This window comes from Scleropages formosus, chromosome 24 (assembly GCF_900964775.1).
Source record: "Scleropages formosus chromosome 24, fSclFor1.1, whole genome shotgun sequence".
Lineage (NCBI taxonomy): Eukaryota > Metazoa > Chordata > Actinopteri > Osteoglossiformes > Osteoglossidae > Scleropages > Scleropages formosus.
This window is the reverse complement of record NC_041829.1, coordinates 11,991,172-12,007,155: the sequence shown is the minus strand read 5'-3', so window position 1 is coordinate 12,007,155 and position 15,984 is coordinate 11,991,172. Positions and strand designations below refer to the sequence as shown.

At 39.1% G+C, this 15,984-nt stretch overlaps 1 protein-coding gene across 2 annotated transcripts; it reads right to left on the bottom strand.

Annotated features, from left to right (window-relative positions):
- Window positions 1-3,275: 3,275 nt before the first annotated feature.
- znf148 (zinc finger protein 148) lies at window positions 3,276-15,389 on the bottom strand. 2 transcript variants are annotated; one of them, XM_018726380.2, is made up of 9 exons: window positions 15,260-15,389; window positions 13,566-13,960; window positions 13,189-13,314; window positions 12,081-12,204; window positions 10,552-10,635; window positions 8,042-8,160; window positions 4,042-5,643; window positions 3,657-3,789; window positions 3,276-3,348 (listed from the first exon to the last, which is right to left on the bottom strand). In XM_018726380.2, the coding sequence occupies exons 2-7, from the start codon at window positions 13,929-13,931 to the stop codon at window positions 4,054-4,056; spliced, it is 2,409 nt and encodes an 802-aa protein (XP_018581896.1). In that variant the 5' UTR covers window positions 13,932-13,960; window positions 15,260-15,389; the 3' UTR covers window positions 3,276-3,348; window positions 3,657-3,789; window positions 4,042-4,053. The 2 variants fall into 2 exon arrangements, with proteins under 2 accessions (XP_018581896.1, XP_018581895.1); XM_018726379.2 differs by having other exon boundaries at window positions 3,657-5,643.
- Between the last annotated feature and the right edge of the window lie 595 nt (window positions 15,390-15,984).

The window sequence follows — 15,984 nt, the reverse complement described above, 5'->3', positions numbered from 1 at the left end:
CTGCAGTACCACTCTTACTCCCAGTCTTGACTCTCATGTTAGAAGGTTCATTGAAGAAAAGATTCCATTGTCAGCTGGCAGCCAACAGAGGGACAGTACAGGGGACCAATTTGTATTTCTTTCTCCTGCTGTTGATCCCAGTGACACCATTTAGACCTAGAATTAACTTCAAGTGAGGCAAAGCTCCCATTCCATACCTACACCAGCAGCAGAAGAAAGGATCTTCAAGGAATAACAAAAGAAACCTGAAGGATCCAGAAGACCAGGCCCGGTCATCCCTAAAGTAGAAATCTCACATAGATCTGAATCCAGTGACTGTCCCTGGTAAAAGTGTGGTGAAGACTGTTCATTTATAAGCTCTGAAGGTCCACAGGGAGGCCACTTGTTTTTCTGGCATTGGAGACACTGTCAATTCAACGTGTGCTTCTGGTCTTCAATGTAATAGAGTTGTGCATTCAAAATCCCCCCTGTGCTTTGTGTTTTACTGATGTTTAATTTGAGCCTGTGCTCAAATTCTGTGTACAGTAAGCTGAGGCCACCATGCTCATACAGAAAAGAAATGAACAGCAACATGGAGTCTGGAAAGTTGTTCTCCTGCAGGGAAATTTTTAGGTTTGTTGAGAAAGAAGCACAGAAAAACTGCACTAACTTATGTACTGAAATTGCATCAAAGCCCTTGAAAGGAGTTACATTATTCTACAGAATGTCTTGATATTTGCTAAAAATTTTCATAAAACATTCCATATGCTGCACAATTGATTACCATAGATCTTAGTGAAAAGCCAAGCCCCTACAGTGAATCGCATGTAGACGGGGGGGGGGAAGTCAGTCAAGGAACAATGTCCAGTATGATTTTCATAAAACCTTATACAGCATGGTTTGTAAATTTCTCCTAAAAACCCATTTACAAAAAGTGACTGAAGTAAATGAAGCATTCGCATGTTCCCTTCAAGACACCTCATTTTGCCTACAAACATGTTATGGTCTGCAAATAATATAATAAAGATTGTCATTCAACTTCATATTATTTTCCAAATTAAGTCTTCATTGTCGTGAATGTCCATAATTAATCTGCGGGGGGGAAAAACATGCTTTATGAACCCATTATAAAAATACATAAAATAGGGAAGATACTAGTTTAGGAGTTTTTCCAAATTGAAAACTTTAATTTTTTCATTTTAACTGTAGCTTTTTGATTACAAGTTTTTTTTGATCAAACACTTTGCAATACATTGCTCAGAAATCAAAATTCCAAAACTGAAATTTTGTCTTTACAGCAACAAAAGTTATTTCTACATACAGTATATAATTTTATCAGCTTGCACAGATTCACAACAAAATACTCAATATTTAAAATAAATGGAATGTATAACAAAAAAGAAAGGATAGCTGAAAGTGTCCATCCTGGATTGTCTGAAAAGATTTAAAATGTAACGCTTTAAGTAACAAGTAAATGCCAGAGTTGCTTTCAGCATTTTTAAAATGTTGCTTGATATAAGGCTATTCTAGCATTGAAAGTCCCATATTATATAATATTCAAATATCTGGGAAGACTTCTTCTGCTAACATTTCAAAGAATACAAAGACATAACAGGACTTTTAGCAATCATGACTACAGGGACCTACAGAGTATCACATACTCACTTGTTTTCTTATAACCAATTTTAATTTGACTGTTACTGAACTTACATTTTGCTATATTTGCAGCATATGCTATTATGCATATTTTAAATAGCTATAGTCACATCAAATAATCCCATATATCACTGAAACAATATCAAAAGCAATAAATTCATAAGAACTTTTAAATCATACCAGAAAACCGCATCTAAAAATCAAGAACACTTTACTACTAAGAGACTAAAAGGTTAAATACATGGAGGAGGGAAGGGAGGGAAAAAAAAAAAAAAATCAATCTCAAAAATAGCATTTCATTTAAGGTATAATTGTGTTATTCACTCAGAATGCATTTGTAAGCACATAATTTACTTCCATAACTTGGGAAGAAATACTCCTTATTAGATACAGCAATGTTAAAAATCGCCAATTCACCCAATTACAGATAATTCAATATTTAAAAAAGAATTAATAAAATTGCAATCTGATTGCATTCTGACAGCCATTTAAAATGTTTTACTATAAAGTACTTTGAGAGTGATCAGTGAGTGTTTTAAAGTGTTCCAAGGCAGGTTTAGAATTATGATTCTATTGTGAATACAACTACAATAAATAAGCAAAAAGATGGCTGTTCAATCCCAAATTACTCAAAGCACAAACAAATCCGGCATATTTTTTCCATCTGCGATGCTTCCTCTCTGTAGTTTTTATTAGTATGCAGAAGAATGTCACATGTACATATATGCAAAGGCACTAATGGGAGGGTAATTATACAGAACAAAGCTTTTTTTAGAATGCAAACATTGTTAAACGCACTTTTCCATTAACATCATTTCAATTACTGCAAGCAAACTGTAAACAGTACTTTCTGCTCTTAGAGACTGAATCCAATTTATTATTATTCTTTTAACTCTCTGCATGCGACATAAGAAAGGGAACAATCGCTTAGGTGTTCTCCTGGCCAGAACTGGGGGGCCAATCCTTATGCAACACATACAGGGTACAGTATTTCAGTTGCTTATTCATAGCTAACATGGCACACAATTTAAGAGAGTAATGAACAAATGCTGAGAAGCTAGAGTCAACAGTTCCTGAAGTACAGACCTCAGCAATGTTTGGCATTTCTTCAAAACAAATAAGTAATCAAATATTCAGAATAACTTCCAGTCAGACACATTAATGCTTCTGCAGTTTTCAGAATCATGGTTTTGTATACATAAAATTTAAATGTGCAAATATAGCAGATTATTTATCAATTCCTTATTTAATATTTTTGCTTTTTAAAAGAAAAATTTATAGAGGCATGGTTGGCAAAACCAAAAAAAAAAAAAGCAGTTCCGTGGCTCGGAAAAGTCTTAAAAAAAAGCAAATGCCTTTCTATATCAATCATATTACTTATACCAATGGCTAATTGTCCAATTTAACTAATCTCAGAAAGTATGTCCATTTAATCTGCTGCAATCAAGCTCTGAAATGCTACAACTCTGCAGCATAGAGACCCAGAGAAGAAAGATTGATCTCCAAGGTCAGAGAGACGGGCCAGTGATTCTCTCCTGGTCAGGCAGCAGAAGAACTCGGTAGTTCTAAGGCTGTGAAGAGCACTAGTGAAAAGTGCTGTGACCCCACAAATCCTGCTGGAGGCCCGTAGCACGTAGAACACATGACAACAATTGTGCCGGTGTCCAGCCCTTCAAGGTTGGTGTGGGCCTTTTGCCTCAAGGAGATACACATCTATGGGGGAAAAGGAGCCAAAAAAAATAAAAAAAATTTAAAAAATCCAACCATCTTTAAGTTTCATAGTGGATTAATAGAATTTGTTCTGGTGAAATTAATTTTAGATATAATTACACTTATGTAAAAGGTGCTTTTCAGACTTTAAAGGCTTAAGATACTAATTTTAGGCATGATATCAGAAAATAGAAAAATCACTGAGAAAATGGCAAAATGACGACATCCTCCTACTTAAAACAGAAATTACAAGCTCAAAGTGATTATACGTTAATTTACACGTCCGATAGATTAAGAACTTAAAGTATTACCTCAACCAACATGATCTCATACTGCACTGCTTTTTTTTTTTTTTTTTAACCAGAAGACTGATGTAAGACCGCACTGTAAATCACATGAAGCTGTCAAGAACCGGTCTTATGGACACCCCCAGCCATGAAGGGCCTGAAATAGTATGGTTACATATCACATTCTGAAGGAATTATTTCATAAGGTGCTGAACTATAACATTACCATAGTTCATATAAGTGTATAAAATGTGTGCACACATACAATACATACATACAAATACACACACAGTGTCAATGCACACATTCATAAACTAAAATGAATTCTTATTGAGAAATACAGTGCAGCCCAAACTGGCATAATACAAAGGATGTGGATATAAAGTGCCTTTCAAATTACTGAAGATACCAGTGACGTTCTTTAGCCAAAACTTTGACTGCTGGTGGCATCTGGGGATGAAGTTAGTGGAGTTCTGGTCTCGGTCACACTAACCAAAGGGAATTCTGAGAAATCCGCACCCCCATGTGCACGCACATTCACCTGCGCATTGCCAACACTAAACTGGGAACAGATTCCAGCTCGAGGGTTTTGAAACTGCGAGCGGAAGTTCTGTTCAAAAGCACCCATCTGAAAGACCTGATGGACTGCTTGAGTCTCTGCCTTTTTTGAATTTACTTGCTCCAGAAAGTCCTCTGTTGGGGATACAGAGGATGGATTCCTTTCCTCTCCTGAAAATGCGAAAGGGTGCTGAGAGTCACCAACTAAAAGCCCAAAATTAGCCTTGTCAGAGGACCTCAAAGGAGAGTTCATCCCAAGCCGAAGTCGGCTGCTGGAGTTGAATTTATCAAGGGTGGGAAACAGTGGCTGGCTTGTAAGGTTCTGACTTTCAGTCACAAAGGGGAGATTCTGGCTGTTCAAATATGTATCATTCTGGCTGGTTCTTTCCAAGGCTTGCTGGAGAAACTTTGAATACTCTTGTAACATGCTGGCCTTCTCTTGTGGGGGTCCTGCTGGAGTTGTCCCCATGGCTTCTGTCTGGCTACCCTCGGACACATCTGACGAGTTGATGGATATGCTGGAAGTCACTTCTGTGTCAGCCACAGAGAAAGAGATCTCAGACTGGCCATTAGTCTTGCTGGAGTAATGATCCAAGAGGGTTTGTAGGACTTCATCTGGGAGAACGTTCTTGTCATTGCCACCCTTTATTTCAACATTTATAGTTTGAGTGTCCAGAATGGCACTAGAGACACTAGTTTCCATAACACTGGCCACAGCGGTCTGTGTGACCGAAGTCTGGGATGCAATGCTCCCCACGTTAAGGGCGTAGTCTCGGCTATTAGCAGAAGCAGCTGCTTGCAGATACCTTTTCTTCTTCAAAAACTGCATGGCATCATCATAGTTTGTGCTGCTCACTACAGGCTTAGGTGACTCCTCTGGAAGTGTATCAGCTGGGTCCAAGTCTGTGTTGCACTCCGATTCCAGAAGGCTTTGTTTATCTACAATTTCAAAGGTGTATCTGGTCACTTTCCCCTCCTGAAAAGATGATAAGGGGGAGAGATCTTGAGGTTGCTCCTCAGCCTCCTTCTGATTCTTTTTGCATGGAACCTTCTTCAAAACAAGCTTGGGGGAATGTATCTCCTCTGAGGACGAATCCCCCGACTGCCGGCCTCCAGCTGATAGCTGGGGTAGTTCCACAGAATATTCAGCCACCATGTATTCGTCCTTCACCTTAGAGGTGACTGCATATAGCGGCAGACATTCCTCATTCCTGCATGGCTTTACAGCTGTTTTATCCTCAGTATCTGCTTTCTCGGACCCTGTTCCAGACCCCCGAGATGGCTTCTCGCTGGACTTCTGCCTTTTCTTTTTTGGAAGTGAGCACTCTTTTATAGAGAAGGGGAAACTCATGTCTTCCTGGCTGCCCGAGTGTCCATCTTTAGTAGCCTTCCTGTTCCTGATCTCATGGCACATGCGCTTGTGTTTCAAAACACGATCAGTCCTCGAAAAGTACTGCACAGAAGAAGAGAAAACATCTGTATGCACAGAGTAAACATTTGTTTGGTTTGTACGGTTTTTGCAATATCATCTGTCTGTTATAATCATAACAGCACACAAGAGTAAATACACTGGCTTCTCAATTTATGAACCCAACTGGGACATGAAGACTAACTCATTTTGTTCACTCCAAAGCAACTTTTCTCCTCAAGTCACAATCAGTAAAAGCTTAATAATACAAAGCTCTTTGTTTGCAGGACACGTTATACATAAACCCTGAATATAGCTTGTGAGACATTTGAATAACTTCAGGCTACTTTAAAATTAAAATGACCGAAAAAGTCTTCTCAAAACACTTTTACTCCTGACTTAACCAATTCATCTCAAACACATGCAACATTTGTTATCTTGTTACTGATGACCAACATTCACAACTTAAGCTTTAAACTGCAGGAAAAAAAGTTGAACTGAGGTGTTTCACAAGCCTTTTCTGTCTGGTTGCACTTCTCTATAATTTGTCTGTTTGACAGGTCAACACTAGTTATGTCATGCAGCTACATAATGAAATTTTAGAAAAGTAAATGTGAAGAAATGCTTAAAAAATAAACTGGAAGATGTTCATCTTTGAAAAGCAGCCAATATACTTACAAAAAAAAGTATATCATTATCTACCAGATAATAAATTATCTACTCTCTTCTTCCTGTACCAGGACTAATATCAAGTAATATCTGGTGTCAAGATACAAAAGCTTGGATATAGAATGTTAATACCTTATACTACACTCATACCTCACATTATGAGGGTCTCTCACAATGAAAATTTGCTTTAATGGCTACACATACTGTAATTTTTCCACAACACACTCAAATTCAATACAGGAACTTTTTGCCCGTTGTGTAGTCATTTCACTTCCACAAATGTGCTTTAAAACAATCCTGATAAAATCACGATGGGCAGTACAACACACACAATGCACTCAACTCTCTACAGACAACTCCTGACAGCAAAACTCCGCTCAGTGGTTATCAGTTCAAAGCAATCATTCAGCATACCAGCAACAAAGTAAACATGAAGTAAACACTTCTGTGCATGCTTAAGAAAACTATAGAACAAAGTATTATCCTTGGCACTAGCAACATGGGAGAATAAAATAACATTCATTACTGTAACTTCATTTAGCGTTATCTTTCCTCCAAAGTAACTTAGTTACAAGCTACTTACAATTACTGACCAATTTATACAATTGGTTAATCATTACTCTATCAATTTAGGGCATGTACCTTGCTCAAGGATGCTACAGGAGGATTCAAATCTGCATCTTTTAAGTTACTACAGAAATAAACTATAAATGTAACTATTAACGCCATTACCTAAATTATTACAATATGTTTTGACTAGGCAGCACTAAAAACAGAGTCGACATGCATATGACACTTTTGTTTAATTTATGTTATTTACAGAAATAGTGACTGGTGTGGGACAAGGAAGGACTGCGAAGCAACTTCTCTCTGTCCCGAGACGAGCGAGCTCTCTAGCCTCCTCCTCAGATTTGCATGCCCTCCTGCTGCCACAGAAGGTTGAAAGGAACTGATGAGCAAACTGGCCTTCCTCCCTTCATGTTTTTGAGGCCGTGCATCTCACAATCACATAACAGTTTTAACATGAATACTCTTGCACTAGTGTAAAGAAAGCCTTAATCTCGCAAACAAATGAAGATCGTCGAGCACCAAACATTTGTTTGTAACACTACACAGGACTTCTAACATAGTGTCCATGTATTTGCATAATGACATAAAACTTTTTTTGGCAACTTTAATGTCAAACATCTGTGATCCAAGTAATCAAATTGTTTCCACCCAGAGTACTGTGTCTCACACCCTGTGCTTAAGATGTAAACTCTGGACCACTGCCACCCCACACTGAACAAGCAGTAATATAATAAAAATGATAAATGAACAAAAGTATAATAAAGGAAAAGCTAGCAATAATTACAAATATTACAATATCATAACTGTTGTGTTGTCATTGTCATGCATACAAATACCTTTTATTTTGATTTTTATAAAATAATTTCAGGTCACATTTTCTAGTCAGGAACATCTTATTCCCCCTTAAAAGAAATAATGTTAATTGGGTTCCCTCACAAGAGAAATTCAAACAGAGCAATTTCACAGAATAAATTAACTTATGTGTGGGATGAGTGTACTTCAAAAAAGAAATACTGTAAAGCAACATTTCCACTCAAATTGAAAGTTCTATTTCATATGAAAAGTATGAAAAGCAAGACGTTCAGTTTCGTACACACAGTTCGACACTACTTGCTGCAGTTCTGAAAACTGAAGTAATGGAATTTGTACCATTAACCTTTTACTTCCTGTTGCACTTTCCTAATCAGATCTGAATGGTTCCTACCTGATGGCAGTAATCACACTGGTAGGGCTTTTCTCCACTGTGAGTTCTCTTGTGCCTCTCCATGTGATACTTCTGGATGAACCTCATTCCACACTCATCGCAGCGGAAGGGTTTTTCACCTGAAAGACCCACAGTAGAAATTACCTTAGCAATGCGAAATCATTACAAGGTTGCAATTTGTGTGACAGAATCTCGAAGGGGAACATAAATGCATATACAACTATTTTGTTCACATGGCCAGAATTTCTATGGACTGAAATGCTTTCAACTGGTGTAACTGGTTTAACCTTGCACTTAAAGATGACATCTTGAACAGGGCAGTTCAACAGAAGATACTCATGCTTACTCACTTTCACTTAGTTGCAGTCATAGATTAGAAAATTCACCCCACAATTCATAAGAGCACTATGCACAGAGTGCCCAGAGAAAGCTTAGAAGAAACTATGCAGAGAGAGACCTAAAGCCTGAAAAATGTTAAGATAAAAAGCATGAATCCTCAACTTCACACATTTGGGACTTCAGGAAATCTGTTTTGTTTCTCTCTACTGACATCATTTGGACGGCCACAAAAACACAGGTCAAACTTGCTTGATACAAAGATATTTTAGGAAATAGAGAAGAAATTTAAAAAAAAAAAAAACTAGAAAATGATTATATCTTCATATCTAAGAAGAGCCAGTGTATTATACAAAAAAACAAACAATTACATTACTGAAATTATAAAAACAAATTACTAAAAGTATTTTTCAACCGGTCAGTTTACGATTTATTAAAAAAGGGTAATGCCCACATTTTCATTTGTTTTACCCGCAAGCTCCATGAAGCCTGTCCCAATGAACCACACCAAAAAATTGTTAGTGATGCATTTGTGCAATGAAAATTAGAATCTGTACCATTTTTTTTAAAGAATAATTTTTTTTTTTTATACAGGTGATAATGTCACTGAGCCCACCTACAACAGATTAAGGACCTGAAGCCAGGCTCATTCTTCAGTTCTTTTTCAATTTAAAGTATCATTCTATCTCTTTTACTTGAAAATATTTTTTTTTCCTACTAGTGATATTAAATGATAAAACTCAGTAATACCATTATTTTTGGGCTGTAATATTACCTAGCACTCTTTTTATAAAATATTCTGTGTAATGGCACACGCTCATTGAGGAGAGCATCTTTGTATTGCTAAAGATGCTTGGCGATCTGGGAAAAAATACGTTAATTATATTGTTTGAAGATCAACTTTCACAGTTTCTAGAGAATCTTGAAATGGGGAACATTTTACTTTATGATGTGTCAGTATTTTTCCAAGCGACAAAAAAAAAAAAAAAAAGAAAAAACCACTAGGCTATTACATAGTATACTGCAGACCTGATACAAAGACCTGATTTCACATGAGAATGGGAAAAATTATTTATTAAATGCTATGACAGCTGTGAATTCTCACACTGATTTGCCTGAATAGTATTATTTCATGTATACTGAAATACAATTTAAAACTTTCCAAACACATAACCCTTTTGCTCTTTTATTTGATACATTACATTTTTATGTATTCCATTTCACTGACGATTTTCTCCAAAGTCACAATGTTAGCTACTTACAGTTATTTAGCCATTTACAGAGCTGGGAAATTTTTACTGGAGCAACTGAGGGTAAGTATCTTGCCCAAGGGCAGTAACAGAGCAACTATGGGTGACAGTCACCCATCTACCTCAACAGCATGTGTTTGTACTGTGGGAGGAAACCAGAGCAGCCAGAGGAAACCCACACAGACACGGGAAGAACATGCAGACTCCCCACAAACTGAACAGGGACCGAACCCACATCCTCTCACATCACCTAGGCACTGTGAGACAGTAGAGCTACCCCATGCCACCCATACAAGTGTATATATAAATGTATTTATCTCTATTCCAACTATTCCACATTGTAGCCAATTTGTACATTTTTGAAAAACATGCAAGGTGCACTTTGTTACAAATTTATAATTGTTCATTAGATAATACTGGAGATAAAAACCACACTGGAAATTTAAAAAAAAAAAAAAATTACTACCTCACAAAGTATAGAAGATACAATGCTACTTTCAACACCACAAATGAAGCACTAAAGCAGAAGCTCCATTTTGGGACCAAGCACTACTGTAGGAGGACTGGGTGACGTATGTCATATAATCGCTAACATCTTGAAAAGTAAAAGGGATACAACGTTAAATGGCACACAAATGACACCCTAAAGAGAGTTGCATGTTTTTGTGGAGGGTCTGGGTCACATCACAGGATGGGGGGGGGGGAAGTAAGAATTGCTATCATCTTAAATAGAAAAACAGCACAAAGTAATGTTCATGGCAAAACACTGCACTAATGAAATAGAGATTTTTTTTGTTTGTTTGTTCTGTTTGCAAGCAGCCAGCTTCACGGAGCTAGCCTCATATAACAACAACATATAGTCGTGTCAGAGTTATCATAATGTCACTGTAGTTGCGGTTGAAGCATTCAAGATATTTCTCCTACCAGTATGGATCTTCTCGTGCCTCTGAAGCAGGTACTTCTGAATGAAGCGCATGTCACACTGGCTGCACTGAAAGGGCTTCTCCCCTACAGCACAAAGGCAAAGTGTTACTTACTCCACACATGCTACAAGGGGGCAGAAGGCACTTTAACACACTCTGGTTAACATTTAATAGCATGGACTTTCAACCTGAAGTTTCGTAATATAAATTTTTTTCAACAGCCAGAAAACAATGAATTTGCCGTTGTATACATTAACATTTCTGACACTTTTCTCCAAAGCAACTCACAATGTTAATCTAACTAAAGTTATTTATTTATCCTTTTATAAAGCTGGGTAATTGTACTAGGGTAATTTTTATGGTAAGTACTTTGCTCAAGGACAATACAGCCTGAGGTGGGATTTGAACCTCCAGCCTTGGGGTCCAAAGGCGGCAGCAATAACCACTACACTACCACCAGCTGTCCACACCACTGTAGTGTTAACAGTACAGTGTATAACAAAGGTATAATAACCCCGTAATAAATTTGTAAAAAAGTGTGAAAGATTTAATGGGTTCTATTTTGACACTGACAGCACCATAAAATATTTTTGATATGTTAGTGTTAAATATGCTAATTTTGTAAGATGGAGGAACTGCAGCTTTTGTGGTGAGACAATTAGTTGTGCATGTGGTAACTCTAGAACATCACAAAGAAAACATTTGTTAGACCAAATATCAATCACCACAATGCTCCTTTTAAAATCATTAAAACTGACCTTGTGTGCACCCCCCAGTGAAAGTTCACACAGTAGGCAACATACAAAGTATGTAAACGACTTTTATAAAACCATGACATTAAGGTGCTTTCCTAGTTTTTCTCTTTTTTTTTTGGACTTTTCAAAAGTGACTTTCCGTATTCATAATAGGCTTCCATTATACCAACAAGCCGTACCTCTACAAAAACCACAAGAAATAACAGTAATCTCTCCATCTATTACACATTACAAAGCGCAATACACTTATAAAAGTGACAATAACCAAGGATTATACAGTTGCAGTTTCTGTTACAACAAAGTCAGTATAAACAGAAAGGATGAAATTAAAAGAGAAACAGTCCATGGTCTGTACAAGAATGCTTGTTCATACAGGCTGTGCAGATGCACCTGGGATGTGGTATTTTGTTTGAAGAATTCATTTTCTTGAAGGCTTCTAAGTCATTTATTGCTTGTGGTGGAAATAGCTACACAGTAGTTACATAAACCCTTATAAAGAAAGCAGGTTGCATAGTTGTTAGAGCTACTGCCTTTGGATTCAAAAACTGCCCCATTGTACAAATGGTTAAGTCATTTCAAGTCGCTCTTGGGGGGGGGGGGGTGTCAGCAAAATGAATAAATGTAATGTACAAATTACATAATCAGGTTATCAAGGAAAGTGTGCCCTTTGCAGGGTTTCCTGGTAAAACAGCCCTGTTAGAGATCTGCACATATAAAGTAATAGGTGCTAGTATTGAAGAAGTACCCAGGCATAAATGTTAAACCCCATTCTTACCAGTATGGATGAAGAAATGCCTCTGCAGGTGGTAGTTGGTCCGGAAGGCAGCACTGCAATGTTCACAAACGTGAGACTTGGGGGTCTGAAGACCCAGTGAGCCATCCTCATTAATGGTAAGAATCTAACAGAAAGGAGATATACGTTATATATATATATTTTAACAGACCATGCTGAGTACAACAGCATTAAATTAAAGAACTGAAATGTACTGTAGCTGAAACTGAAAGCTGTGCTAGCTGTAAAAACTAAAGGAATTCTGATAAAACACAGTGGCTGAAACAACTGAAAACACATGCAGCCACTACTACCGAAAAGTCATGATCTTGAGCACTTAAACCCTATGCACATCCGAATTCAGCTTAAAACACTGCTGAAGAACCTTCGAAAGAAAACTCCATAGCTGGTCTTCTTGAAAAACAGCTGTATAATGAAAATCAGTGTGTACTCTTTTGAAATATATGAGAAGAAAAATAAATTACTGAGATTCCAGGGTTCAACATCTTCTCATCCATCATGCAAGTTAAAGACTAAACTACAACCATGCACTTGAACTTCATAACAGAATAAAGTTGCCAAGTAACATCAGAAGGTAAACACTAACACCTCAGAGGATGACTTGACAAGTGTCATCCATCTAAAGTCTGGACTAGACCTTGCTTTACTTGCAAGGATAGTTTCATTACTTGTGTCTTACAGTCTGTAAGGAAAGCCAATTCTTCATTTTGTAGTTAATATTGTTGACACACTGCTTAAAATGCCGCTGTTCTGTGGTCAGTGTAGCAGGTCAATGTATCAAACAAATGAGTAGACTCATATGTAACACAAAGAACCTCCTTTGTTTAATTTTGTCCAATATGTCACTTTTGTGTAAATCCTGTGTACTCTTGTTCAATGCTCTGTTAAGAAGAGCTATATCAAAATGAACTGAGTTAAAGCTCTTCGCTTGTATTGAATGCACTGTGGTTCACTGAGTTGTAAGTTGGGGAAAAGCATTGATAAAATGCATAAAAGTAACAAAGAAGTTTCCTCAGACAAGGGTGTCAAATAACATCTCTCGGGTACTATGAACATATGTTACTAATACACACAGTGCTACTGTGAATACCTTTGCTGGAGAACGATGTTTCCTTTTCTTTTTCCGAGGAAAATCATCAAGTTCTTTTGTCTGCTTCTTTTCCTTATTTGTCTGCATGGCTGTATCAGACACATTTATCTCTTGTTTAATGTGGACCTGTGACACAGCACAGGGAAAGACTGAACCAGAGCTGTACAGTACACACCAAATTTGAGCAACTAAATAAACAGGGTATGAGAATGTATGCAATGATTACAAATTACAGAAGCTTACACTACTCCAAATGTTAAGTAAAAAATTAATATCCAAAAACAAATTATGCCCACACGGTCTGTTAGCTACCATGCTTTTAAAATTGTGAGTGACAAAAGCATTCATTAGCCATCTTAGTGTCCCACTGGACTCACAGGTAGGTGAAGAGGGTATGACAACTTCTGGGAAAGTCTATTGGAAAGTGCTGCATCCTCTTCGCCATCATTTTTCACCATCTCTGTATGGACCATCAGCTCATCATGTGGAATGAAGTCATGAGCTGGGACTGGCCTCTCTGCCAGGTCTTGCTCCTCCCTCTCATGCTGGCTGAGTAGGGCTTGGTGAGTCAATGTGTGATCACCCAGTCCAATCTCCATTAACGCCCCTCCTCCTGCGCCTCCTCCTCTAACGCCTCGTCTTCCGTTGACACCAGGGGACCCCAGGACTCCGGAGGATGGGTGCAGATCCTCCGCCCTACTGCACTTCAGCAGCATCCCTTCCAGCTTTTCATTAATATTCATCTTCAGTGACAACACAAGGACCTCAAGACCTTTGGGAAAAGTGGAACAAGTCTGATTCTCTGCAAAGAAGAAAGGAATATTCTGTATGTGCAGAGTGCACGTAGACAGCTACCCCTGAGCGAGACTATGTGACCCACACAGACTAGGAGCGAAGTAGCAGATTTTCTGAATCGACACAGAGCACCTCAGTGCAGCTAACCACTGTTTGGACCAAGTCAGCTACCTCCTGGCAGAGCCAGTGTTCCCCAGTCCTACCCATGTCTGCACTGAACATAGTCCATAGTCTACTGGGTACTAAAATTGTATTGCAAAATTGTGCCATGTGGTTGTAAATAGCGCAAGTGATCTATAATATAACTCATGATAATAATGGCAAAAAACAACACAACACACTTGGGAAACCGAAAAGACAGGTATATCTTAGTCTTAGAGCCACCTGTCTAATTTCCGTAAACTTGTGTTTTGGGCCTGCTGACAGCGAATGAAATAAGACCTAAAACCATGCGTGGACGCATACGCGGATGGTCTGCCCGTCCATTGCGTAAGTGGAGGAAGTGCAAGGTACGTACAAGAGGAGCAACGACGCCGACGGACATGGCGAAGCGCAGTTAACGGCGCAAACGAACAGCTCCGAGAGCAGATCGTGGCGCCGTCGCGGCTGACCGCACACGCGGCGGGACTAAAGCTGCGCGCCGGAGCTTGTGAAACACGGCAAACAGAACTGAGAACCCAGGAGGACAGACCCGAGGCGGACTGCGTTCGGCCACGCGTTTTTAGCTGCGCGCGACTCCCCGGCGTCACGCCGAGCTCCCTCCCGGCCGGCGCCGCGCGGCCTGCTGTCCTCCCGAGTCCGTGCGTGGATTGCGCCGTGCGTTACAGCTTGGATCGCGCACGAGCGCGCGATGCCCTTCACCCCCCCAACAACACACACACGCAAGGCGCGGTACGGGGACAGCTGCTCGTTCGCTAGGGCCACACACACCTGTGACAGTGACACTTCCGAGAAGCTCGTAGCAACACAGCTGTACCCTCGCCTCGCGCGACCAGCTAGCTATGCGTGGTATAAAATAATTACTCACCTGCTCTCCGTGTGCGCTTACAAACAAGCTATTATTAATTTTATTGAATTTCACACACCTGAGGTAAGTTACACCATAGCGCACACTAGGCCCTCGCTGGAAAAGAGGCCTCATCAATCACATCTCTAGTTTTGTCACATAACAACTACTAAGCGAACACGGGAAAATACTTTTTCCAACTAGACTACAGAGCGAAGAAAGAAAACTTACCTAAATTCTGGAAAGATGTTGTATGAAATCATTACTTACCTTTCGATTTGGTTTTCTAATTATTACTGAGGCTGCTTTGTCGTCATGGTTTGTCTGCAAAAGTTTGTGCCGAAGCGCTCCGTGACAGCAACAACATTCCGTCTGCGGGAGCCCCTGTGCGCAGTGCATTGTGGGATGTGGAGGCTGCGCTCGCGCTGCTCTCGCACTGAACGCGTCTGACGTGCCTGACGCGTCTGTGTTCGTACATAAACAAAACAATAAAGGCATCGCGAGAACGCGGGTCTGTCACAAAATCCTCACAGCGAAATCTGTTACAACTCCGATGATGAATCCTCGTTTTCAAATGAAATCTTGAAATCTTAACGCAAATAAAGCAGAAGTCTGTCAGTCACTGTGTGTATGAAGATGTATCTCTACCGCGTTGCTCCACTCCAGCACACACGAACTGCAGTTAATAAATATACTTTGCTGAGCTGAGGGTGCATATGAGACTTTTTATTTTATTTCCAATAACTCTGCTGAGTAAAGTTGCTCAGTTCAGGTCGACAATAAACATCAAAAAACGTCCTCAAGCTTTCCCTCGCAAGAACAAACAGCGCGCTCTGCTGTTTATGCAAAACATTTATACTCATTAAAGCAGTTTGTACCATAAACCCTGTCAGACCAGTTCATTTCCTCACAAAAAAGACACAAAATGCAACAGCTATTGGAATATTACATTCACTCTTTTAGGTGATGCTTTTCTTCCAAAGCAACTTCCAATT

Excerpts from the sequence above, each read along its gene's own strand:
- znf148 (XM_018726379.2), bottom strand. The coding sequence starts at position 13,931 with ATGAATATTAATGAAAAGCTGGAAGGGATGCTGCTGAAGTGCAGTAGG. Across the intron at positions 8,161-10,551 it reads GCACGAGAAGATCCATACTG|GTGAAAAACCCTTCCGCTGC; the intron begins GTAGGAGAAATA and ends TGGGTCTTTCAG. Across the intron at positions 5,644-8,041 it reads AGTGTGATTACTGCCATCAG|TACTTTTCGAGGACTGATCG; the intron begins GTAGGAACCATT and ends TCTTCTGTGCAG.